This window comes from Netta rufina, assembly GCF_964035555.1.
Source record: "Netta rufina genome assembly, chromosome: Z".
In the NCBI taxonomy this organism is placed as follows: Eukaryota; Metazoa; Chordata; class Aves; order Anseriformes; family Anatidae; genus Netta; species Netta rufina.
Genome location: NC_140126.1, coordinates 24,070,195 through 24,097,514, shown reverse-complemented (window position 1 = coordinate 24,097,514; position 27,320 = coordinate 24,070,195). Strand labels below are relative to the sequence as shown.

General features: G+C 38.8%; 1 protein-coding gene across 1 annotated transcript in view; it reads right to left on the bottom strand.

The window, feature by feature from the left end:
- MRPS27 (mitochondrial ribosomal protein S27) overlaps nucleotides 1-27,304 on the bottom strand; it is a 45,204-nt gene extending 17,900 nt beyond the window's left edge. Inside the window, exons 1-4 of the mRNA XM_084305042.1 lie at nucleotides 27,224-27,304; nucleotides 25,139-25,216; nucleotides 19,781-19,851; nucleotides 17,826-17,884 (exon numbers count right to left, since the gene is read on the bottom strand). Of these exons, the coding sequence (XP_084161168.1) occupies nucleotides 17,826-17,884; nucleotides 19,781-19,851; nucleotides 25,139-25,216; nucleotides 27,224-27,287 (272 nt within the window). The 5' untranslated portion in view covers nucleotides 27,288-27,304. The remainder of the gene's footprint in view (nucleotides 1-17,825; nucleotides 17,885-19,780; nucleotides 19,852-25,138; nucleotides 25,217-27,223) is intronic.
- Between the last annotated feature and the right edge of the window lie 16 nt (nucleotides 27,305-27,320).

Sequence of the window (27,320 nt, the reverse complement as noted above, 5' to 3'; positions counted from 1 at the left end):
AAGTATTTTTATCTAGATAATCACTATCTATATATTTATAGAAAGCGTATAGACACTTTCTATCAAAAGCAGCAACAGGAGAGGTTTAAAAAATATATAAATCAACTATAATGAGGGATAGTCTAATCCTGTGAGACAGAATTATGCTCTTACACAAAAAGAAAAGCAGCTTGCAGACTCCCTAAAGAAAGCCCATGTTCAGCCCTTCTTTTGTTACAATTTCTATTGACTTTCCCCAATCTTTGATTTTAAACTAAATTAGCTCTTGATCGCTTCAGCTTTAAAATTAATTTTTCTAAATTAGGCTAGCTGTACCCCCATATGAATGTATAGTTCTTATGTAGCATCTTTTGTTCAGGAGTTGCACAGAGCTCTAACATCACTGATGAATGCAACCTCAAAACAGATCTAAATGATCACATTTTAGACAAGAAAAAACTATAGTGCAGAAGCACATTCAAATATTAAGATTTAAAGAATGCTTTTCATATCTAGTCTTGCTTTCCAGTTATACCACATTCATCTTTTATTTCTATCTAGCCCGATGTTACAGTTTTCTTTGTTTCTTAACCCTCTTGCTTGGTAAAAGCACCCAAACTGCTACATACTGCCATATACAAAGTCATATACTTTTAGTAGTAATACACACTGTACTTTAGAAAGTCTAGGGATATTGCTCTGGTCGGTCATCACCCTCTCCTAACGACTGAAGGGACAGAATTCACCTCTCAGTAGCGTCAACACACCTATTGCACTGCTCAAAACTACCCTACTATACAAAAAGCTCAGCTTTGCAATGTCTGTTTTTAACAACGACTACCATGCGCATCAATCAACCATATGGTGGCTAGGATCTACTCTGTCCTTTACTGACCTACCTGCTTTTTTGACAGACAATTCTTAATTAACAAATGGAAGCTAAATTTCTCTTAGAAAAAGCATTTGTGCCCATTGTTATCAACCTCCAGCACTGCATCACTAAATGATCTTCTTCCTCTTGATGGATTTAAGGCACTCTTGTGATTAAACTACAGGGAACAACATAAATACATTAAAAAGAAAAAAGCAAACAGTCATAAAGCCCTAAATATATGCTATACATTTCATAATAATATATGACTGGAGAAGGAGCTTACTCCAGCACAAAAGAAATGCTTTACTTGTACATAAACAGAGAAAAGAATCACCACAAAAGAAACGGTAACAGTAACAGATCCAGAGCCTGCAGCGAAGTCTCAAGCTATTTCTCAGCTCTGAAAATTACCTGAATTATTTATCTGTCCTTCCCTCCACTGGCAGTGAATGTTAGCAGAACCGGAGCGGAGCAGCTCTTCCAATCTCCTGCCATTAGGCAACCCTGAATCCCTCTAGAATCATTTGCAAAGTGCAGAGAGGAAAACTCCTTCAGACAACTTTATCAGCGTCAGTATCCTACAGGCTTGCTTTGAACTCCTCAAAACTTAGAATCATAGAATATGATTCGGCTGAACATGAGCCAGCAGTGTGCTCAGGTGGCCAAGAAGGCCAACGGCATCCTGGCTTGTATCAGGAACAGTGTGACCAGCAGGGCTAGGGAGGTGATCGTCCCCCTGTACTCGGCTCTGGTGAGGCCGCACCTCGAGTACTGTGTTCAGTTTTGGACCCCTCGCTACAAGAAGGACATCGAGGTGCTTGAGCGGGTGCAGAGAAGGGCGACGAAGCTGGTGAGGGGCCTGGAGAACAAGTCCTACGAGGAGCGGCTGAGGGAGCTGGGCTTGTTCAGCCTGGAGAAGAGGAGGCTCAGGGGTGACCTTATCGCTCTTTTTAGGTACCTCAAGGGAGGCTGTAGCGAGGTGGGGGTTGGTGTTTTCTCCCACGTGCCTGGTGACAGGCCGAGGGGGAATGGGCTTAAGTTGAGCCAGGGGAGTTTTAGGTTAGATGTTAGGAAGAACTTCTTCACTGAAAGGGTTGTGAGGCACTGGAACAGGCTGCCCAGGGAAGTGGTGGAGTCACCATCCCTGGAAGTCTTCAAAAGACGTTTAGATGTAGAGCTTAGGGATATGGTTTAGTGGGGACTGCTAGCGTTAGGCCAGAGGTTGGACTCGATGATCTTGAGGTCTCTTCCAACCTAGAAATTCTGTGATTCTGTGATTCTGTGAAATAAAACAAGGTCATTTTACCAAAATTCAGAAAATTCAGAAGTTTTATTGCAAACATGAACTATGAAGCAAGTAATCCCTATTTTTGCCTTATTCCTTTTATGACCATGATAGAACGATGAAGTGGAGAGCATATGAGATTTGTTCTGCTTCTTGTTTCTTAGAGACACAACTCAAAACAAAACAAAACAAAACAAAACAAAAAAACACAGAACAAGCAGATGCTTTAATATAGTGTTCTTATTTTTCTCCTCTTAATATAGTACAGTGTCTCGTAATCCACTACCTTCCACCTCTCCTGGTGCTTTTGGAAAAGACAAGCAGGAAAAACAGATTTTCTTCTCAGTCTCATGAAGTATCCATGCTACTCCCATCACAACACTGAAATTCACTTGAGGAGCAGCAGTTAATAAGAAACTGGAGAAGTCTTGTTGTTAACAGTAAGAACAATAACAAAAGGCTCAACTTTTCCCCAGCTACTGACTATAAAGGAGACAGCTTCTAGGACTTCTCTCAAAACTATTCCCAGGCTTTTACAGTTAAAACAGCTCATTTTCAATAAAAATGCCATTAATAATCCAGAGATTGAATAGAGAGTATCATAGGCTGAGGAAAACATGGGGAATGATGGGGTGAGCTGTTGCTATAGTGATTCTGGTAAGATACTCTCTAGTGCTTTTCCTTCTCCCCATGCAACTATAATGAAGTCTAATATCAAGCCAACACTTGCATTAATTATATCTTTTCCTGGTATCCTGGCATAGAAAAACACAGATACTAAGAACTGTAAAACACAGTAGATTTCTTACTTGGAGTAAAATTTTGAACCTCAGCAATTTCTAAGTGTGTCACATTAAAACTTTGTGTGTTAAAACTCAAAAAAAAAAAATTGCTGGAATCTTTACTAATCTATCTGAAAACTGGTTAACACAATAGCTGTCAGAAATGGCATATACATAAGTGAAGTACTGGTCAGATTGTTACCATTTTACTAGCCCAGCTATGCCTGTCATTACTTCAACTAACTTTCAGCCTCCCTGAAACTTGGTATGCAAGTTATCAAATAGACACATTTTTCGAAATGAAATGTTTGTGAAAGCCTACTTGTAATTTATAATTGCTGAAATTATTTTTGTACCTAGTTAACTATGCAGAGAGTGAGAAAGAGAGAGAGATCCCTCTCTGAACATTGCCAGCACGTTACTTCTCAGCAGAAAGCTAGTTCTTGATAGATGCATATTGGTAGCAAGTCTAAAAATGTCTGTGTACCAAAATAGTAATTATGCTATGGGCTTTCTTCAGCTAAGGCTACCCAAGATTATGTCATTTTTATTGAATAAATTGCTTCAAAGCTAGTTAGATTTTTCGTTTGAAAGAATAAATACATGACTTCAGATGCCTTGGAAGACCTCCACCTTTTAGCCACTGAAATGCTAAAATGAAAATCAAACTTTTTTTTTTTTTTTTTTTTTTTAAACTCTATCTTTACTTCAACTATTACATTCACTTACAGTGATGTTATGTTGAAGTCTGCATTCCATTAACCAAACTGGACAGAGACAAAGTACCTCAGGCTTTTCAAGCTGACAAGACAATGACTCTAAAAAAGTTTTCTAATAGTTTTTTTCAGTGTCAGAGGGAAGTGGACAAGTTAGGATCAAAGTTCAGGAGTTTATGCCTTCCAGTGCTAAGCCTAAACTATCAGAGCACACCCCTTTCACATTACATTAAGAGGGAACACTTTACGGGTATGCTTAAAAAAACGCTGTCTCAAAGCCAACAAAAATACAATAATGCAGGGAAAAAACAGCCTATAACTAGATGCTACTTTGATGATATTTACAAACAGCAACTTTTTAAAGGTATCTGGTATGCAGACTAAATTTAACCTGAGAAAAAAGTAGCATGATTTTGTCAGACACCTAATTAACTGCAGCAGGAATACACATTGTAACAAGGTTGCATTCCATTTATTTTACTCAACTTCTTAATGCTTCCCGAAATAACTCCCCAAAACCATCACAAATTAGCTTCTAACTACGGTAACATTACACTCACCAACACAACCCTTGACACGTTTCAGTTTGATCACAGTAGATCTTGCACAGACTACAAACAGTGTATTCCACTGGTTTGACTATCAAAAGCTACAGTACTAATGCATCTGAGCCAAACAGATTTTCGATTCTGCAGAGTTGTTCAGCCTCACATTGCATGCAATTAAAGCAAAGAAGAAGCTGCTGGCAAGAGAGCACTGCAGGAACACAAATACTGAATGAGTCCTACTGGTCAATTTAAGTAAGGGAAGAGCCAAACTTTATGTTTGCTGCCAAACACAGAATCACAGAATTTCTAGGTTAGAAGAGACCTCAAGATCATCGAGTCCAACCTCTGGCCTAACGCTAGCAGTCCCCACTAAACCATATCCCTAAGCTCTACATCTAAACATCTTTTAAAGACTTCCAGGGATGGTGACTCCACCACTTCCCTGGGTAGCCTGTTCCAATGCCTCACAACCCTTTCGGTAAAGAAGTTCTTCCTAAGATCCAACCTAAAACTCCCCTGGCACAACTTTAGCCCATTCCCCCTCGTCCTGTCACCAGGCACGTGGGAGAAAACACCAACCCCCACCTCGCTACTGCCTCCTTTAAGGTATCTCTAACTAGCAATAAGGTCACCCCTGAGCCTCCTTTTCTCCAGGCTGAACAAGCCCAGCTCTCTCAGCCGCTCCTCGTAGGATTTGTTCTCCAGACCCCTCACCAGCTTGGTCACTCTTCTCTGGACTCTCTCAAGCACCTCGATGTCCTTCTTGTAGCGAGGGGCCCAAAACTGAACACAGTACTCGAGGTGCGGCCTCACCAGAGCCGAGTACAGGGGGACGATCACCTCCCTAGCCCTGCTGGTCACACTGTTCCTGACACAAGCCAGGATGCTGTTGGCCTTCTTGGCCACCTGAGCACACTGCTGGCTCATATTCAGCCGACTATCCACCATCACTCCCAGGTCCTTCTCTGCCTGGCAGCTCTCCAACCACTCCTCTCCCAGCCTGTAGCTCTGCTTGGGGTTATTGTGCCCCAGGTGCAGGACCCGGCACTTGGCCTTGTTGAACTTCATGCAGTTGACCTCAGCCCATCGGTGCAGCCTATCCAGATCCTCCTGCAGAGCCTTCCTACCCTTGAGCAGATCGACACACGCACCTAGCTTGGTGTCATCTGCAAACTTACTGAGGGTGCACTCAATGCCCTCGTCCAGATCATCGATGAAGATATTAAAGAGGACCGGCCCCAGCACCGAGCCCTGGGGGACGCCACTAGTGACTGGCCTCCAACTGGACTTGACTCCATTCACCATGACTCTTTGGGCCCGGCTATCCAGCCAGTTTCTAACCCAACGAAGCGTGCGCCAGTCCAAGCCAAGAGCAGCCAGTTTCTTGAGGAGAATGCTGTGGGAGGCGGTGTCAAAAGCCTTGCTGAAGTCAAGGTAGACCACATCCACAGCCTTTCCCTCATCCACCCAGGACGTCACTTTGTCACAGAAGGAGATCAGGTTCGTCAAGCAGGACCTACCTTTCATAAACCCATGCTGACTGGGCCTGATCGCCTGCTTGCCCTGCAAACATTTCACAAATGGGATCTGTACAGTCCAGGTTTCACCTTTTCAGATGTGCTGTGATAGCCCTATGGTTCAACGTAACCTGATTTTAACCTGCTACCTGTGCCCTTACCATTCTTTCCTGTTATAGTCTGATTTTCTTGTGCACTGCTGTCGTTCTGCACTCCATGAGTAACAGGGAGGCAAAGCTACATCATAAACTCATGGAAAACAAATGCAGTTTCCACATAAAACATCAATACCTGCTACAGAGGGGACAAATCACCTGATGCTGAATTCCAGTTTCAGCCACAGCCAAAAAGATCACTTGTATACACTATTTCCAAAAAGCAAACCACAGGTGCATAGCCTAGTCTTAATGTTAGAAGCACCTGATCAGGACAAAAATATACCTGAAGGCCAACAGCTCTCCTCAAGTCCCACCCTGATCTAAGTTGCTACTGGGCAATCCACTATGAATCCATCTAAATTTCATGTAGCGTCTCAATGAGCAACAGCTTGTTTCGGGAAGGGAAGGGAAGGGAAGGGAAGGGAAGGGAAGGGAAGGGAAGGGAAGGGAAGGGAAGGGAAGGGAAGGGAAGGGAAGGGAAGGGAAGGGAAGGGAAGGGAAGGGAAGGGAAGGGAAGGGAAGGGAAGGGAAGGGAAGGGAAGGGAAGGGAAGGGAAGGGAAGGGAAGGGAAGGGAAGGGAAGGGAAGGGAAGGGAAGGGAAGGGAAGGGAAGGGAAGGGAAGGGAAGGGAAGGGAAGGGAAGGGGCAATGAAAAACAAACATCTGTGAACCCTTCATGACATATCTTTAACTGTTCCCTAACAACAGGACAGTAAATTATTCAGTCCCAGCAATTCAGAGGGTAACTTCTAGCTAGCGTATCTCTCACCGTATAAAAACTCTTCCATGCTCTGTGAGACAGGATTGTCCTTTATTCCACTGCATATAATGTCAAGCACATGGAATAGTAAGCAAATTAAGGATAAACATGGCAAAACTGACTCAACCAATTTGTCAGGCAGTTTGAAATCTGTGGGCTCTTACCACCTTTGTGATTGTTTCAGATAGCTCTTTTCAGAAAAATACTGTACTGTCAGATCTATTACTTAAAGAGAAATAGTAGGTTCCTCACTTCAAGTACTACGTGTACAGTAGGACAAATGTTCCCTTGTGTGGGTAGGTAAAAGATGCACCTTACATGAGGCTGTGAGACTCAGAACTGGGAAAGGACTCCAAAATACAAAGGGGTATTTTGTAGTGCCTTCCCTTTTGGAATGGGAACACAGCCAAGACTGATGGTTACAAACAAAACACAGTACTGGCATTGCTGATGTACAAAATGTGATGTACTTTGTGATGAGCAAAGTACTTGATACAAACCCACATACACCCTGCCAATGTTGTAGTAGCCTACTCAGATCTTGTTTTCAGGCTCTGAACTGACGTTTACAAGCATTCACTTCTGTCCAGCACTCACACTATAGGAGGCTTATGTATGTACGTCATGTTATCTGATGCACAGGAGAACAGAGAAGACAGAAAACAAGGAAAAACACTACAACTGTGTGCAGTTATGTACCTGATGTGTTCCACTCCTTTCTTTAAATTATTTTTATTCCTCCAGAGAATCATGACTTTCAAAAGAGACCAACAGTACTTCACATGAGATGCAGTTGCTGCTTCAGTATTTAACCAGGGAAATCTGTGAAAAGGGTTGATCATTGCACGATAGTAATTCAATGGAAGACAAAGAAAGGAACCCCTTTGCAGAGAAAGCTGTGTTTACCACTCTTGCTGCAAAGGCTTTTCTGTCATACCATCGCAGTAATTGCTGTACTTTGTCTACCCCCTCAGAAGCACCAGCAGCCAGTCTGGCACAGACAGTACATGCAATGGTGGATGTCCATTTTACTCCCAGCTGTCTACTGCCAGGGATCATCTATTTTGCTTCTGGTTGGATTTAGCCCCGCTCTGTTCATTCCCTAATGGAAATAAGTAGGAAGTAGCTGATTAGACTGAAGAAAGGGGCACTCTTCTCCTTTGTTAAATGAAAACAGCAGTGAAAGAGGTGAAATCAAAATTAAGTAAATGACATTTAAAGAGATTGATCAAAAAGCTGACCAGAGATTAGAGCCAGTTTTACATTCACACACCAATGCTTGGAAAAAAGTTATTACTCAAAAAGGTGTAAATTTGTTTGCAAAGCCAGTTGCCAAAATATGTGCACTTTCAGCTTGACAAGCTGTACAGTGGAGAGAAAAAAAAAAATCAAAAATCCCTGTTCATTTCTCAGCAAGAGAAACAACAAGGAGTGTGTTTATTGTTTCTGCATTTACAGCTGAGAAAACAGAAGGTTGTACCAGCTGCCCTCTTGTATGCCCTTTTCCAATTTTAAAGGCAAACCAAAGAAAGCATTCATTGTTGACTGCTTAAACACTCATTGAACTACATTCTGGGCCAAATCCTTACTTGGTCCAAAGAGACAGCACATTGTTCCCTCAGCTAAAAGGGATCTGCCTCAGTCAGCTGGGTAGCTGGCACACCACACACGCACACGGATCATGAACGAGGCTAAAGCTGGGAGGTAAGGACTACAACTCTGTCACTTTTCAAGGATGCGCCATCCCAGTGTCCCGCAAGACTTGTCACAGTGATGAAGATGGAAAACAAATGCTGAGATGAGAGCAACTGTGGAGCTATTCCTGAAGCAAACAACCCCACATTTACCAGTCCCTCAGGCTTCTGAGCTAGCATAGCAAAGAGAAGATGGTGCAGCAGCTGGAAAGGCTGGGGACATGGGGCGTTAGCAATTAGGAGGTATCATGAGGTGATAGGTGGGGCTTCTAAGCATCATCATTCCCCACCACCACTCTAAAACGAGGAGTAAGGAAAAGATTATTCTGTCTGCGAACTGAAGATTTACAAACTAAAGGACAGAGATGGAAAAAGGGGTAACCAGAACTCTGCCAGAAGGAAAATTAAAGGTAGCTGCGCAGAGTGACAGGAGTGCCTGGTACAGAGAAGCACTGAAAATGCAGCTGGCCTCATTCCAGCAGACAGTATAGATATGTTATCTGGAGCATGCAGCTTTAAAAATAGCTCACTATTAAAGTAGCATTAACAAAAAAATAAAAAAAGACACTGAATTCAGGTTTTTCACATGTCTACTAGGCATCTTACCTTCAGAAACTTACATCTTATTTTCTCATTTCTGGGAAAGGGAGACAGAGAGAGAGTAATAACCTCAGAAACCACCCAAGGAAAATGTTAAGCTATGACCTTTGCTTATCACTACCTCTATTCAATTGCAGCAAAGCATTGTTTTGTGGGTCTGTTTGTAATACAAGCTTCTCCTCTTAGGAATTGGAACACTTTTTCACAGGTACATGCTGCAGAAATAAGCATCTATGAAACTGGATAAATGTACCTGTTTTTATTTATTTATTTATTTATTAATATTTTTTCCCCTGCATTCTAATGTTTTTGGACATTCTGAATAAAATAAAAAAATTTAGTACAAATGAATCATCAGAATCAAGCAACATTGTTAGCTTTTCAAATTCCTTTATTACTGTGGCCAGAAATAAATCTACAACCCTGTGAATATAATCAGGTAATTTTTTTAATGGTTTAGTAGCTGATTGTTCACCAAACATCTTCAGACCTACAGAAGCACAAACATCCATTTGTGTAACTAAAAACGCCTAGCTATTTGAAAATTAACACTTCCAGTTGCTAAAGAGAGATACAGAAGTAGATCTCTCTTCTCCCTGTCAAATAATTTTGATTTTGTTATGACCATTTTGTCCACAAACTGTTTAACAGAACAAATGAAGATCAGAGCCATGAGTGGCACATTATTTCATCTTTTATCAAGGTCCCCATAATGTTCTTTCAACTTCCAAAAGCTTTTATCTGCCAGAATCTGCATCACATCTGCTATCTGTTAATTTATACTATGCAACAACATATATCAAAACCACAGAAGTTCTCAGAGCACAACATAAGAAATCCCATTGGACTGTTTTACCAAACCAACTGTCTTCACTGTTGCCAGCAAAGTGGAGAACATTCTTCTTAATTGTTAGAAATCCTAATAAGACGGTGTAAACCTTTTCTATTGCTTGATCAAATGTGTTCATCTTACATGCCATGTGGAACCTAACGAGCTTGTATACAATGATTTGTTAAAAATTAGGATCACATGGGTTTTTCCTTGTATTGCTGTGAAAAGGTAAGCTTTCACTGAGAAGTGTATATGTGCCTTGTATTTCATCTGTGGCATATGAAAAAAAGGTTCTAGCGCCTTTGTCTTTCTCTCCATCAGTTTATGTTACAAAACCAGCACATGACTTGCCATCATTCAGGAGCACTGATAACATTCTGAAGAAAATATGATGCAGAGGAGGAATTCTCATGCAGCTGATTACCAGAAAGATGTTCTGTCTGGTTCCAGCTTTGCTTCCAGCTGGTGCCGTTTTCACAGTATGAAACCAACAGTATCATGAAATTGCATGTACTGGTATTATCAGCACTCATGATGTTAGTCTCCTGGAGAATTTTTCTTCAAACTTTGTAAAGAGAAGAAAAAGCAGACAGACATACAGAAATAAACCCCTTTCCAAGCTAATCTACACCGCAGTATGACCTGAATGTTTGAAAACATTTCATACACCTAATGTATCTCCAGTCCCACCCTTTTACAAGCACTACTTCCTGTTACAAATAAGAGAAAAGCAATTAAAACAGAAAATCATGAGCAAACCCAGGTAAGTGAATCAGCTTTACAACACACACATTCAACCTAACACACATTTTTAAATTAACAGCTGTGGTAACCTACATAACTCTTATGCCAACATCAGGACACTACAGAGCCAACACTACTTTGTATGAAGCTTTCAGCTCCAGCTCCTAACCTAAATTTCTCCAGAATAAAATTTACCAAAAGAAAATACTCAAGTTCTAAAAACCCATTTTCAACCAAATACTTGGTCTTATCTTATGAGAAGCTCATTCACAGCTGCTTATACATTTCACCTAAACCTGATTCACCCCATACAAAATCATCATCGATGGCAACAAATTAACACCATAACTTATCTCAAAAATTGCCTTCACTCTTTATTAGTAAATACAGTAAAGTACTCACTACCACTGACATCCCCAAGAAATACTATACATAATTTGTAAGAAGACTTTTGACTTACTCATTTCTGTGTTTTGAACTTGTGACGTTCATACTGTTCACCATTTTGAGTACACACTGTTTGCAGGGGCACAAAACAATGTATTTTCCCAAGGATACATGCTTTACCTTTCTTAACCTATTTCAGTATTTTATACATTACACGTGAAGACAGATAAAGCTAAAATGACAGATAAAGTTAAAATGGGATTCATTTTTAATTTGAATGTCTACCCTTGCTTTTGCTTAGACCACAATCCAGTGCTACTGAGCTGATTAAAAAAAAAAAGCACAATAATTAAAAAAAAATCAAAAATTATCAGAAAGCAACAATAAGATAGAAAGATAAATACAATTATAAACATAAAACGTTATTAGTCTTTTATTTGAATTAAGAGATCAAATAATTCTAATTCAAATCAACTTGTCTGTAGTAAAACAACTATGGTCTACAGCATGTCAATATTATTAATTATTCCTTAATGATGTAGTTCATTATTATTTTTTCTGCTGTATTAATTTTGATTCAAAACAGAATAAATATTTGCACTACAAAGGAATGATGCAGGTTGATGGATACTAGAACCACCAAATTTGCAGTTCCTAAAGAAGGGATCATGGTAGCTATGAATATAGTTGTAAACCTAATAAAAATTCAGGTTTTATCAAAGTAGTTGCAATCTTCAACATCACCTCACTGGAAAAGATTGAGGTACTGGTTAGTTCTACTTAGAAAATTTGTAACAGACAGAATTCAACAGAAACAGTAACTTCATATGCTTTTTTCTTCTGTTTACATAGTTTTGGAGCTGCTGTCTGGCACTAGCTGCCAATACTATTCAGGAGCCGTAATGGAACCTGAAGCTCCTTTCAGTGGAAGCTGGATGGGGTTAATTTTCAAGTGTATCTTTACAATTATTAGTCATCAAAGCTAGCAAATGAATAAATCTCTGCATGTGTTTGTGTTTTAGATTCTAAAGCTTACAAAAGGCTTTACTCTGTCCTGCTCATTTGTATTCAGATGAACTGCTCACTCTTTACATTTTTGGATGCAATGTAACCTCTGTCTAGACTTTCAATATTTCTAAAATACAATGCACAATTTGTCTCCAGACAGGGTTTTTGCTGGTGCAGAAACTTATGAAACAACCTTCAGAATGCCACTCAATACAGCAAATATTAGCTTTATGGTGTGTATAAATCAAACCATGAGACAAAACTGCCTTCTCTCCTTCAATGTGTAACAAGTACAACATTCAGTCAAGATCTAAATACTTACCCACTCACTAGACTTCAGTCTATTTCTAGTGCTATCTACTATACGGAATGCTTTGAGCTGTTGGCAAGAAAGACACTTCCTGAAAGATATGCCAATTCTGTTAATATTCTTTTCTTATAGGAAAGGTAATGAAATCCTTTCTCCCAATAGTAAATGAAAAATGCATCTACATAGGATGTGGACTCAGTCAGTTCTCTTCATTTCAGAATCTGACCAGCTTTATCATCCTATTTACTCCAGAAATACCCTTTTTTTTTTTTTTAACCTAAGGTTAGTATATTTATATATTGTTTGTAGAAGAAACTTTCTTCCCCCTTGTTTTAAATATGGAGGGTTTTAAAAATCCAAATGCTTGTCCCTTTAGAGCTAGCAATATTAAAAAAACAAACAAACAAAAACAAACAAACAAAAAAAAAGAACGATTGAATGCAAGTCTTCTGACTTTTTCTCTGCTTATATGCAGTGCCTTGAAAATTACTGTCTGGTTGCTGCCAAGCTTAAAGGGAAGATGTTACAACAGGACATGAACTACAAAAAGCAGATGACAAAAGATCTGTGTTGCAGGGAGAGATCCTTCTGAATGCTTTTTAATGTTGCATCTTTATTTCACAGCTCTCCCACAATTTACAGTATAGTTTCAGTGACTGAGTACACCTACTTGAATAAGATATGGCTACAGGACTAGGCTTGCTGCAATTTGGCTGTGGGTTCTCAAGCGTACCTGTTAGTTATTTTCTCCAAAGGCTGGTATAGCTACAGCTCAGACTGTGACAAAATATGGACATACAATGTACAAACTGTGAAGGATGGGAAGCAGAGTAAGCACATGTTTCCCTCTGTGAAGAAGTGAATGAATGCTGGGGCCAGAAGAGCTGTGCAGTCTGTAAAACTATAACCCTTACATCTGACAGCACTTGCCTGGATAGTGACCAACAGTTCTTCCCATGAAGCAGCATCACACTGGGCACCATATGCAACCGCATTAAAAACTGGTATTTCTGTCAGTCACTTACTGCGAATCACTGGAATATTCTACTTAGGTAAACTTGACTGCTGCTTCCCTTCCTTGTTATCTCCCAGGCTGCCAAAGAGCAGCTCAAGCCTTTTGCAAATGAAGTTATTTTGGATTGTTCAGCTGAGGCAGGCATCCAGACTGGTAAAACATACCATTCTGGCTATGAAGAGTATTTTTCCCTCAGACATTTCCATCACTTCTTGATACAATTTCAAAACATAACTGCTGCATGACTTGAATAATAGTAAGATATATCTGACTCATTTATTTTTATATCTTTTTTTTTCTTTTCAGTGCTCATATTTCTGGGGAGGGAGCTAAAGCTAAGTCTATGTCATCTACAGCTTTATCACAGAGAAAACAACTTAAATGAAGAATTAAGTATCTTGTATGACTGTGTCTGTATCTCTTCTCCTTTTTCTATTTGTGCTGGACCAGGTTAACTGTACTTATTACATTCTGCAGATGAAAATACAAAAACAGGGTATCACATTACTGTGAATGAATGCCATGCACAGGGCATTCCAAGAGACAATCTTTTTTTGGTGCATTGTGATCACTTATTATAAGCAATACTTGAGAGCAACTGAATGTTTTCAGGCAACGTCAAATCACTTGATAGAGTGAAAGTATTAAATATTGCAACTTTCTTACCTGAAAAACAGACATGCTGGTAACAATTATTTTGCATGTGATGTTGGACTAACTATTGATACACTGGCATTGCAAGGAATAAGCATATTTCATATATATGGAGACTGCTATAGTCTGAAAATGACTTAATGGCTGAGATCAGACTTCAAAAATGTAACTTGCTACCATGAAAGATATAATGGCATAACTAAGAAGAACTTCCAATAGTTTGATATTGTACCATGTTATGATTATAATCAAGTACTATTCCCAAACCATAAGCACTGAAATCTGCAGAAATAACTCAATTTCCTACAAGTATCCATCAATAAACAGCAATGAAAAATTTGAGGGAGATTGTGCAAGAATTTGGAGAGCACATCCACACATAAACATTTGCACTTTACAGACTGTATATACTTTTTTCTACACTATGATGAGAAAACTCAATTAATGCAATTAAAAAACTCTTAAGGAATCTCAGCATAAAACTTCCCCAATAGCTTTAAGACACATTGAAAATCTTTGTTGGCACAAAACCTTTACACAGAATCAGCAGAGTTACCTCACCACAAAACCTCTCTCCATTATGCTAATGTTTCTATCATCTGAAAACCACCCTGATGTGAGAAATAGTGACATCTCAGTGAGACAGGACAAAGTAAGGAGAACTGCAGCTCTTTGATCAGGTTGAAAGTGCTCTGCATTCTGATTAGTATTTCTGCTGAGATCCTAGGAGATGAAAGGATTTTCAAGTCTGACAGTTGGGGTGGGGAGGTATTTAGAAGAGAACAAAAAGAGGAGCACTGAAAGCAGGTGACGTCATGCCTCAAAATGGCCTTTACCATCGTATTGACACACTCCACAATGTTGCATAGCAGTTTCCACATTGCTATTCTTGAGAGCTCCAGATCCTCTGTGGAGACAGTACGGCTGGAGATTCAGTGCTTTAAAAGCACAAAAAGTAGAAACAGGTCTAAATATAATACATATATTGTATTTCAGGACCCCAAGTACATTATTGTAATACTCCAAAATACTACTTTTCAAAATTATGCTCTGCCTGACATCATACAAGGGAAATCTACCCTACAAAGCTTACAAATTCTGGCTCTCCTGTCTTCAGGAAAAACCCATACAGCAAGCATGGAAATGCTATTTATTTCCCTCTGATTCTTTCCACAGGCAAAGTTTGCCCTTTCATACCACAAATATGTTCAAAACTTGTAGGGGCCTTGGAACTGACTACCCTTCACCTCGTATTGCCAGAAGCATCCAACACTAAGGAGACACATCAAAATCTCCCCCTTACACCCCACAGGCAGTTAAGGCAAAAACCGCATGGCTTTAGGAGCATTCTGCATATTTATGTTAGGGCAAATGCACATACAGTCAACTTACCAGGCAAAATACATGCCATTTGCTCCCAGTGGATTTGTATGCCTTAGAAGATACAATAAAGCTTTTCAGTGATACTGCAATTCTCTTTTTTTAAAAGCTTACTCTCCTTGCATAAAGGACAAAAAAATGTGCTTTGAACTGTTTTTCATTAAGGAAGTGACAAGCCAGAAAAAGAGATTTCTTGACAAAGCTTCTCTTATCCCTTAACTCTCCCTCTCTACCACCTCCTTTATGTCTCATGGTGTGGTCGCTTTTGCAGGACTCTGTGTCAAACATCCTCCCAACTGCCAAAAGATATCTTTCTAAACATGTCCTTCATTTGAACTCTACCGTAAGTGCAAAATGTAAAGAATAATAAAAGGCACCTTGTGGGTACCAACCACATCTCGTATTTCCTGAAGCTAGCACACTTATTTTCATTTGAAAGGGAAGCTTATGTTATAATTGGGATTTTTACATTTTCACATGAATTACAGACCTCTCTATGCTGTCTCACTACCTGCATGCTAATGCATTTTGAGAATAAATAGTTCCATGTAACATGAGGGAATTAAGTCTCCCGGAAAACCAATTTGAACATCACTAAAAGACTAAACATTTCATAACATCAGAACCAAGCAGCATTAAAGAGACACATACAAGAAAAATTCCAACCAAAGCTTGTCTGACAAGCCATGTGACACGTCAGAACCCTTCCACTCTCTCCTTACAGATTACTAAAATCTGTATCAATTACAACTGGCCATATTTGATGTACACATAACCACACAATCACCAGCTGCAGGAGAATTATTTCTTAAGAGAAGTGGTAAGTAATTTTAATTATTTTTGAACGGAAAACCTCTGCTTTAGAACATGTTATAAGGACAAAAACCCTGTATTTTAAACTGAGGTACTAACCAGACACAGATGAAGACTGGGAAAGATGTTTATATGTTAGACATTTATACTCTATTCTCTTCCTTTTACTATGGAAGCTTTCCCGCGCTTCTAATTTTTTGTCACCCTCTCTCAACTTCTTGTTTTCAAGAAGGAAGAAAGAGCCTTAAAGATTCATCACATGTAAACAGCTCACTCAGCTATCTTGATTGTTTTTGTCTGTGACATTTTGAGACTCCACAATTAAACTACCACACTTTTCTCTTGGTTTCAGGGCATTCAAAGGTTCCTTGGCATCCTCTACCCTACAAGGCCTGATTGAATTAGAGAGAACTGGAGTCTGTGTGGCACAAATTACACTACGAACTTCAACAATGTTAGCAAAAGGTACTAACAGTGTACGTGTAAAACAAAACCGAGGGCTTTTCTCAAACAGCCTTTACTTTCTCCTGTTTTCTTATCACCAGGACTTTTTGCAGAATCAAAACCTGATTTCTGCAAATAGATTCTTTATGACAGGACTAATGAAATCTTGATCAGGAGGAATGAAAGCTCCAATAACCTGTACTCTTTAAGAGATTCTTCCTCCTCTTTGTATTTTTTCATTGTAAGGTATTACAGATATATTTCATTATAAGATATTACAGCAAACCAAATTCTTTTGTTTCCATCTTGAAACTCTGAGGTTCGGGTATTGCACAATAGTACCAGATGATGAGAGATTCAAAGTGTAATGCAGTCCTGCTTTTACAACTATTCTTTTACTTATAACAGCCATAGAGTAAACTTCTTCATTAAAGTAACGATAACTGTTATTTACATATAACCACTTGGCATTATTCGTAAAAATGTCTTCTCATGCACTTTGACTGTATCAGCTATGATCACCATCAGGAAATCTAACTTTCAAACATTTATGTAACCATCCATGAAATTACTGATGTATGTACATGTATGTAACCATCCATGAAAGAACTAATTTATTTTAGTGATCAGCAAGATTTACTGCCCTCTCAAAGTCAATTTAGAGACACTGATCTGAAGAAAGCAAGCATTCAACCAGCAGAAAAGGTACCCAATATACTTTACTCAACACAAAAATAGTTGTAGAAAACCCTAACAATCTGTGCAATAAGATGAACTACACAGTTAATCAGAAGCACAAAATGAAAAAGGGATATTAAAAAACCCTTCAAAGCTATACTTTGTTTAGTCTTGCTGTCTTGATCATTACCATGGCAACCCACTATACAGTTCTGTTCATCCTAAGAAAACAAGCTTCTCCAAGACGCACACTTACACATGCAAATATGCTTATAGACAATTTAGTTAAATTATCACTTGAAGAATAAAAAAGATTAAGAAGGAAACACTGTAAACAGATGTAATTCCTTATGATTTCAGCATCCCTAATTTATATCACAGCTGGCAGTTGTATTAACAGTTCAGCATCTCAGACTAACATGCTCGACAGGAGTCAATGGCAGAGGTCTGGAAGGAGGGTAGCCATGACAAAAGGGAAGTTACCAAAAAGGTCCTTACCCGTGAGTTGAAAGACTCAGCAACAAGATGTAGATTGAAACAGAGAAATCAAAGCCAATACGCTGGAAAGGGTCAGAGTCTTTAAAGGGCAAGACTTTATGATATTTACTTGTATTTCTCAAAGTTCACGTTAAGGGTAAAGATGCTTACTTGTAAAGGTAATATTCAGCTTGATCCACTTCCTCTCGTGAAGAAATGTTGTCAACAAACTAATTAAAAAATAAGAAATAAAAGCTTCAGAAGGGGCATTCACAAAGGATATTAGAAGAAAATGCCATCTGGATAAACGCAACATATTTGTTTTACATACTTAAGTAACTAGAAATAACGGAGGTCTTCAAGTCTTTGCTCATTTCTAGTCAGGTTTCTTCTGGACTGCAGAAAGTAAAATCTTTTTTGAACCCAGACAATTCCCCCCTATAAAAATTACTATATACCTTGAAAACATGGAGACAACCTAGGAATCACATCCATACAGCACAATACCCACTACTTTTGCTCCTTCTTGCACAATTTTTTCTACTTCAAACATATCTTTAATTTGAATGTGCATTCAATTGCTTTTTTTCTGATTTTCAGCAAGTCTCAACATGCCTTTGTTCGCTTTCTAAAAATCACTCTTTTCCCTAACATTTTGCCTGTTTTGCCTGTTCACATGATAAGTTCTAAAGGACAGGGACATATACATGCAAATAACAGTAAGAAAAAAAAATCATCCCCTCACACTAAAAAGCACAACTTTCCAACCATTTAAAACTTCACCTACTCCAGACAGTGTCACAAAATTCCCAGTGCTATAAACCATTTAATTAAAAGCAAGGTTTTCAACCAGACATTCTCTTATGGTAACAGTGAATCCTGTTTCCCTGTATATTTAACATAAGTATAAAGATGCTGGAACACTATATAATACCTTTACCTCAGAATATATAAAGAACATTTTCTCAAAGTCAATGCTTTTCTTTATCCTAAGAATGAGCTAAAAATAATAGTTTAAGCTGACTGGTGCTAGCTTTCAAGTTTCTTAACTTTCCTTGCGTATGTGTATGTGTAGATCTCATCTCTGAGTGTGGCAATAGCATGCCCATGTGCTTTATTTACATTTTGGAAAGTGACAATTTTATGTGAGCTACAGGTACTGGTAAGCGGGGCTGTTTGAAAATCTGGAAATGCTACTTCTCCAGGTAATAGGTTGGCCCAAGGCAGAAACATAAGGAGGGAAAGAAGTAAATTTCATTAAGAAATAAAATGGAGAAGAACACCCATTTCCTCCACAGACAGTCTCAGAGCCAATGATCAAGGATGTTCAGTAACCATACAAAATATTTTGTGACTCTTCAGTCAGTGGTGCTAATGATTCTAATTAGCATTAATGTTGTTATTGAGGTACGAGGTTGGTGACTTAACTTTTGGGGGACAATTTTGAAATTTGATTTTTAAAAACCAAGTGACATTTATTCTGCTTCTTCGGCACAAATGGTCACATACACAGAGAACTTAAAAGTACATCTCACATCTCTGCCTTCCCAAATTCATCCATCCAGACGACAGAACTGGTTATTAATTACAGTTACGAATAATGGTTTCACTTAACCCTGTCAACATTTGTCCTGCCTCAGTCTGCTGAGGTGAGGAAAGAAAACTACAGAGGCAAAACGTAGCTATCCCTGCCTGACTTTGACAGGAGCCTGGAGGTGGAGGAAGATGCATGCAGACAGGCAGTGTACTGATGCACTGCATTCCCTTAGCAGTCTGGGTTCTTATGAAGTGTCTCAGAGGACATTAAAGCTCTCACTAACAAAGACAGAAAGCACAAGAAGGGAGGGAATACACATTACAGAAATACATAGCCCAAGTATCAAAGCAAGGCCTAATTTTGCTAAGAATAAAAATTTATTTTAAAGACCCCACAGTCCAGATACTAACTAATAAGCAGAAAGTAATAATAAAACAGCTTTACACAACAATTTAACAGCATAACAAGACATTTACGATCCCACAACTCCCGACAGAGGTGATATCATTTATCTCCTCTGGGCTTCCTTGATTTCATAAGCATTCTGTTGTCATCGCCATCACTTTACAACTGGAATTTATTTTCTTACCCGGTCTATTGTCAAAGAGCTGACAGGCAGCTTTCTTTCATAGGTTCTGTCCATTAAGTTGGCTAATTCAGCTGAAGAAAAAAGGAAAAACATTATGTTTAATCAATTGATAATACTGCAAAACCTGCAGAGCTGTCATGTAACTTGGAATAGTACCTGTGTCCATAAAATTAAATTCTGGTTCCTTATTTTGGTTCTCATTTTGAAGTTGCATGAAAACAGTATTTCCAATTATTATTAATTACTTTTACAGAAAACAACATGCGGAAAGGTACTCAATGTGATGATTTAAAAGAACTTGGGAAAAAAAGCAAACTATACTATAATGTATGGGATGAAATGAGCATAGCTCATATGTCTCATCTAAAAACCTTGAACAGATGTCCTGATACTTGACACTTGCTTTCAAGCTTCATGTATGCTGGACAGTGCCTTTGGTGTTTCTCCTTCCCTTTGTGTTAAAACAAAGAGACACAGAAAGAAGCAGTACCGTACTGACAAACCCTACCGTCACCAACAGCAGGTGAAAGAAATTCTGTTAACCAAACTGGGCACTGTGCCACTGCCTTATTAACTTTATAGCGTTCTGCTCAAGCAGTCATATAACAGTATTAATTTGACCATACAGAAATTTTAAAGCTTTTTGACTTTTTGAACAGGTAGACAAACATAGAACTACATGAATTTAATCTCTAGTTTTAGTTCTGTACTGTTCCTGGAACATAATTATGACTCAAGAAGAGTAAGCTGCTCATTGTATGCACAGTATCAGCTGCTTGATTCTTACCTGAGACATGGACTGATAATATTCAATTTAAGCTATTTAGAGACTTCAACCGTACTCTTTCCTTCTTTTCTCCCTCATTTTCCAGGAACAGGAATCCAACATATTCTTATCACATCACTAGTATCTCCCTTCCTCCAGTGCACCCCAAGGCTCCAATCATTACTAAACCTGCCTCTCTGTCACCTCTGTATCAGTCCCATCGGCCATGCTACAAGAGCTGATGGCTTGGCTCATTTTACAATTCATTTTCCAAAAAGGTCATCTGACTCCCATACCTGTCCATGGAACATGAGGTGGACACAACCTACAGCACTGCATCAGAAATGACTAAGCCTTCTATGCTGGTGAAATTATTAATGTCAGGAAGCAGCATTGGACCAGTAACACACAATGACCCCAAGGGATGCAGTCCATGTATGCTCTGTTCACAGAACAAGTGATTTAAAAGTGCTCTTGCATCACCAGTGAACATTAACAGTAATCTAACAGTTCATTTAGAATATTCTTCACTTCTAACAGCAGAAATAGTATTCAATGCTACTCTGGTCTTAAAAATGCTCTCTCAAATTACAGCATGTGCAAAGATTTTTGCTGTAATAAAATGGCAAGAGTCTGTCTTGCTTGACTCTTAGTTTGGATAATGCTGCTGTCTGTTGCATACCAGTATTTTGTATTTGCATAACCTCTTCCTTTATGAGGCACTTGAAGGTGTTACTTGAAACACCAAAAGACTATCTTTGACATGCAGTTATCTTTAGCTAAGGGAAGGTGAGCATTCTGCAACCATGAAAGGGAATGGAAACTAAGGGCAAAAATGCCAAGGCAAGTACCAGCTCCTGCAAAATACAATATATGATGCTGAAATTATGTGGCCCACCAATGCCACGCTACATCACAAAGCCACTAAGACAGCAGATCAACTTTTTTAGTAGTAAAGCATTTTCTGTGGGAATACCCATACAGAGAGAATTTGTATTTCACTCTGTATTACCTGTCTCCCCAGCACCCAGGAAGGTCATGATGCAGCACATGGGTAAAGTCCTTGAGGGCATTACCAATAGCACTAGAATTTAAGAGAGGGCAGATGCTGCAGCTGGGTCATCTTGACAAGAATCAAGAATGGCTAGATTCTTGCCTAAATTTACTAAGCCTACTGTGAGCCAACATTCTTCATGTGTGCTTTGAGATGGCTGAAGGAAAGTGTTCACTCAAATCTGCTACATTTGATGACAAAGCAACATGGATCAGAGACAGACAATGGCACAGGTTGGGAACTTAATTGTTTACTCCAGAAAAATTTCTTTTACGCATATCACTCAGAAAACAGTAAGGTGACACTCAAAGCCGTCGTGGGCTATATTTAACCTCGAGCTTGGCAGTTCTTTTGTCTAAGTATTCATGAACATGAAAAGTCCATTTGAGGAACACTGAGTACTTACGGAGATTAAAAACCAAATGAATACAATGCCATGAGTGCAAGATCTCAAAACTGTTAGCAATTTATACAAATGCCTACTTTAGGAGACTTCCCATTGCAGAATTTTAACAATTGATCTTTTACGTTGCCTACAAAGGTAAAATTCTCCACCAGAGCTTCAGCATGGAAATCAACATCAATCACTTACCTATCAGCTCCAGTACATGAGTCACAATAAAAAGAAAGTTAATGAAACAAAGAATAGGAAACAAATCAAGTAAATTGGAAATTTAGCTTTGTTTCCAGACAAATTGTGATTTCTGCTCTAGTTTCTAAATATGAATAATTACGAGTGACTAATTCTGTTCTAGCTTGCTTTTTTTTTTTTTTTGAAGACTGCCTAGGAGCAGACTTTTTTCTCAGATTCATGATTTGAAACAATTCAACAACTTTTCTGAACCAAGCTTACTGTAAGTTCTTATTAAAAGATCAAGATTAAAGCTTGTTTTCAGTTAGAAACTTCCTGACAGAAGTATTAGAATGTGAGAGTGACTGCCCTGGTCTCCTAGCAACATCATTAATATAAATTGAGTGCTAACATTGATGTAGAACCCAAACAAATATTTTAACAGCCAAAGCAAAATTCTGTGCACATTCTAACAGATGCATGTTGCAGGTGCTTTCAAACTATGTACTCACTAGTTATTATCAAAGACGTCACTAGTACAAATACTTTCTCATAAATACTGCCCTAAAATTTCTACATCTAAGAAATCCATATAGTTTCTATTTGATTCCTAGTAGATACCAATCCATAGCATATGGAATTCAACAAGTAGCAACAACATGATGTAAGGTCACAGGATATAAACTACCCTTTAGTTCTCAGAAGTTGTCCATCTAGGACAGGGCTGAAAACGAGTGATGGGACAGCAGCTAGAAAACTGATACAACTGAGACCCTAAATTTTCCACCTCTAGGAGAGATAGGCAGAGCTAATACCTTAACTCATGAGCTAACGCGTTTACATTTTCTACATAAAGACATCCCTGATTTATTTTAAAAAGGAAAGAAAAATATAAATGAAGGCTGAGGCAAGTACAAACTTATATTTCTCAGTATATCCACGTCCCTGGCAGCTTCTGGAAAGAACCTTATACCAAAGAATTCTTTCAATGGAAATTACTCAAGCTTGCAAAGGCGGCACTGCCACCTGGTGCTTTGGGTGAGGCACTTCAGGTACCTTGAGTTTTTTACAAACACATTTCCTACGCCAGCCCCTTGGACTTCAGTAATTGCTATCTTTTTTTTTTATCAAGATACTTACTATCACGTAATTTTACCCTTGTTAGCGACAAACCAAGGGAAATACATGTATTACAGAATCTAAGTCCAGCCATGCCTCCTTTTCCTTGGTATCTAATTTTTAATACGAATATTTAGAATTTAGAATTTCCTTCTAAACAGGTATCTTCCTATCAGCAAGTAGTTTGTAAATCCCAAATTAAGGCAAGGACCATAAATGCCTCTCTGAACAAACATGCTTCTGTACACAAAATACAACCTAGCTATTTCCCACACTTTTTTCAGTACTGGAGTTTGCTAGCACACCCATGCTTGGAAGGCTAAATTGGGACTATGGAGAAAAGAATAGGATGTATCCTTATATGGACACAGTAAATAAGTTTATGTCTGAGATGGCACCAAACAACTGCAGCAAGAAACTGAACTAGCTTTAAAACAATTCTTTAACCTTTAATTCAAAAATACTTTTTTTCTGGAAGTGTAGTAACGCAGCATAGTTTTGCAAAATAGAAGTTCTGAAGCAGTGCCTGAAATACACAAGCAAAATAGCATCTTCTCAACACGAGGAATTCTCTCTAGCTATAACCATCAACTGATGGTTGAAGCTAGACAGAAGATTATATGCACAACCATGCAACTGACAGCTACAGAGCAGATGTCTCTAGTGTTGCCTCCTCTTTGCAAATGCTAATACAGCTGACACTGTGTTAACTTGTCTTCTTTTTCCATGAACACAGAATGAAAATGCAAAGTAGTTCTTGGAAAATCACAGAACAGGCATCTGCTTTGGATCAAGACCACTGGCAAAAACTTCAAACCAAGATCAGCAGCAAAAACTGCACTTGCCAAAGAGTCACAAAAGGCCTTGCTAGGGCTGGGGAAAGCCAAACGTGGACTGTACAAGAACTTGTACACTGCTTTCTTCTACAAGGGATCTCTATTGCCCGTGAAGTCAGCCAAAACAAAAAAACAAACAAAAAAAAACAAAACAAAACAAAACTTTTTTTTAGCTGGAAATGACAGGTTCAAACGCATCCCAGGGCATTCAAGCCTGTGGCTTCAGGTCAGAAAACACAGCATGGGCAGCAAAGGGTTACAATGTACAACAGTCTCTTTATGATCCTTTATGGTGGCATATCATCTGAAATGTAATCTAGCCAGTGAATTTAGCTACAAAGCTCCCATGCAGATTCTCAGAACGATACATATATAGTTTGATGTGCAACTCATCTGAAATAAAATGTTTAATTTTTCCCTTAAACTAAAAAACATAAAACTTCAACAAGACATGTAATTTTCCCTCTTGTAAAATTCTGAAGAAAATATTATTTAAAAAAGAACGTTTTTAAACAGGAACACTCTAATACTTACATAGTAGGTCATCCTTTGCACTGTATTAGAATTAAAACATTAGTTGTAATCACAGAATCTTCTTAGCTTTCAGACACAAAAATATGTCATTCATAAAAGCTCTGGATTTTTTGAAAGAAAAAAAAATCAGTTTGTAGAAACTAAAAGTTAATTAAATGGGAAAATCCTGACTTGTTTCAGCATTTCAGCTTTGAATATGCAAGGTATTTCTAACACATTGAGCACATGTTTGCACAGAACTTCAGAAGCATTTTGCTCCTTACTTTTTCTTATTTTGAAGTATTTATAGATGATGAGCTAGCCTAAAACGATTCCAGGTGCAAATTATTAGTCAATATTTTGGACAGATTTTTACATAGAACTTCAGAAGCACTTTGCTCCTTTTTCTTATTTTGAAGTATTTATAGATGATGTACTAGTTTAATATGATTTCAGGTGTAAATAATTAGTCAAAGTGGAAGAAATAAACTTTTCTTACCCAGATTATGCTCTTCTTTTTGCCTCTTTTCCCATTTTGTGCTGTCCACATAGGCTGCAGAAAGAAGAGATCTTCTACCTAATGCAAAATAAAATAAAATAAAATAAAATAAAATAAAATAAATCACTGTGTATGCCAGGTTGCCTAAACACTTCTAAATAAGCATATCAATTATTTATCAGGTATCACCTTTTTTCTGTCACATTTACTGATTTGGCACAGCTGTCAGCAGCACTACCAAAGCAGTTTGGATTCCTTGTGTCTGAAAAAGCCATTATTACTTTGTCATCTTTAAAACAGAAAATTTCCCCCTTAAAAGTTATTACCAGCATGCAACCAATACTCCCAAAACTGAACTATGTATTTAAGAAAATAAGAAATTCGTAGAGGTGGGGAAAAACAAACAATCAACAATAAAGGATAGATTCTTTGTACACATGGCCTTTTTTCATGAAACACTAGCATTTAGTTAAAAGTAGGCAGAAAAGTGTAAACATAGGGAAAGATCATGCAGAAAAAAGGCTTTTTTTGTTGCTCCTGGCTGAGGTTTTTTTCTGCCTCTACATAACAGTCTCACTGGAAATGATGCTAGATGCTCATATACAAACCTTCCACATTTGATCAGCTCTTGCTTACAGCTCCTGCGATATGCAAAGTTCACTCAAAAGTTTATGAAACTTTTTTCTAGATACTGCTTGTACTTTTGAAAACTGCTCTAGACTCTCTTCTAGCTTCTGAAGCAAAACAGAAAATGTTTCAGTTGGAAGAACGTGGTTTATGTTTGCTCATCACTGACAGATGATGAGGCCTTGAAGATGCATGAAGAACTGGATAAACTTTGCTTAAGGATGAAGAAATACTTGCAGAAGCAGAAGGTTGCAGGAATTATTCTTAAGAGACAAAAAATATTTTAGAAATATATGTTATTATCCTACAAAGAAGTCTTAGTGACTACTTCAAAGTCCTTATCTGAAAGCCTACTTGCTACACTGAAACTTTGAAATTCTTGGGTATGTAATAATTTTCATCCTTTACTTTATCATTCTCTTGACAAATTTACACAGATACCCAGCTCTGAACATCTGTGTAAATTTTTGTCAAAATGACCCAGCATACAGTTCCACAGACAGGCTGCAAAACTATATACACAGCTTAATTAAACAGATCATGAGAAAAAGACCCATTACTTTTAAAGACGCTTTTCACTACGCTGATAAATGATGCACACAAAAGGTCTGTTTCTTTTTGTCTTTTTTTTTTTTTTTTAATAAATTTCTGTATGTTCATTCACAGCTAAGGATGCCATTCCTAAAATACAAACATCTAAAGCACTACGTTCTGTAGACAGACAAGCTGGAAGTCACATCTGTGCTCCCCATGCTGGTTCACTTCTGAGCAGCTACTACACCAGGAGGAAAAGCAGGCATTTCCGTAATATTTCCCACAATTTCTGAGACACGGGCATTTAGTGACCAGGAAGAAGCACAGAGGATTCCTGCTCAGGGAAGTCGGAAAGGCACCTTAAGATTATGCACGAATAACATGTTTCAAGTAAACTTTGTGGAGTTGAGTTCTCAAACGTTGTATGTTTGGTTTTTGTATTTCTTTTTTAGGTTGAGGGGGATTTTTTTATTTGTGTTTTTTTGTGTGTGTGTGTGTTTTTTTGTTTGTTTGTTTGTTTTTTTGGGGGGGGGATTTTTTGTTGTTTGTTTGTGGAAAGACAGCTCCTCAAAAGCAACCATCCTGACTATATGACTTTGTCACCTTACTCACTAGACGGCTTTTGCTAAACTCTGCCTGCCCGGGGCTTATCCTTTCCAACCTAAATGATTCTATGATTTATCACCCCCAACACCCCCCCCCACGTTAACTCCCGTCACCCAGCGCTGCTCGCCCTCCACCTCGGCCACCCCTACCGACACAGCCTCCCCCAAACCCCCTTCCACTTCCCCATCTCCGCACCGCAGCCACCCGCGAGCCCCCTCACGACCCCCGCAGCCCACCACAGCAAGCGGCCGTGTCCGACCCCGACCCCGACCCCGACCCCGACCCCATCCCCACACCACAGCGCGGCGCGGCACCGACCTGCCGCAGCGCCCAGGGCCTTCCCGCTCCGCAGCGCGCCTCGCACCAGCACGGGGGCGGCCATGTCGCCGAGGGCGGGGCAGGCTGCGACCCCTCC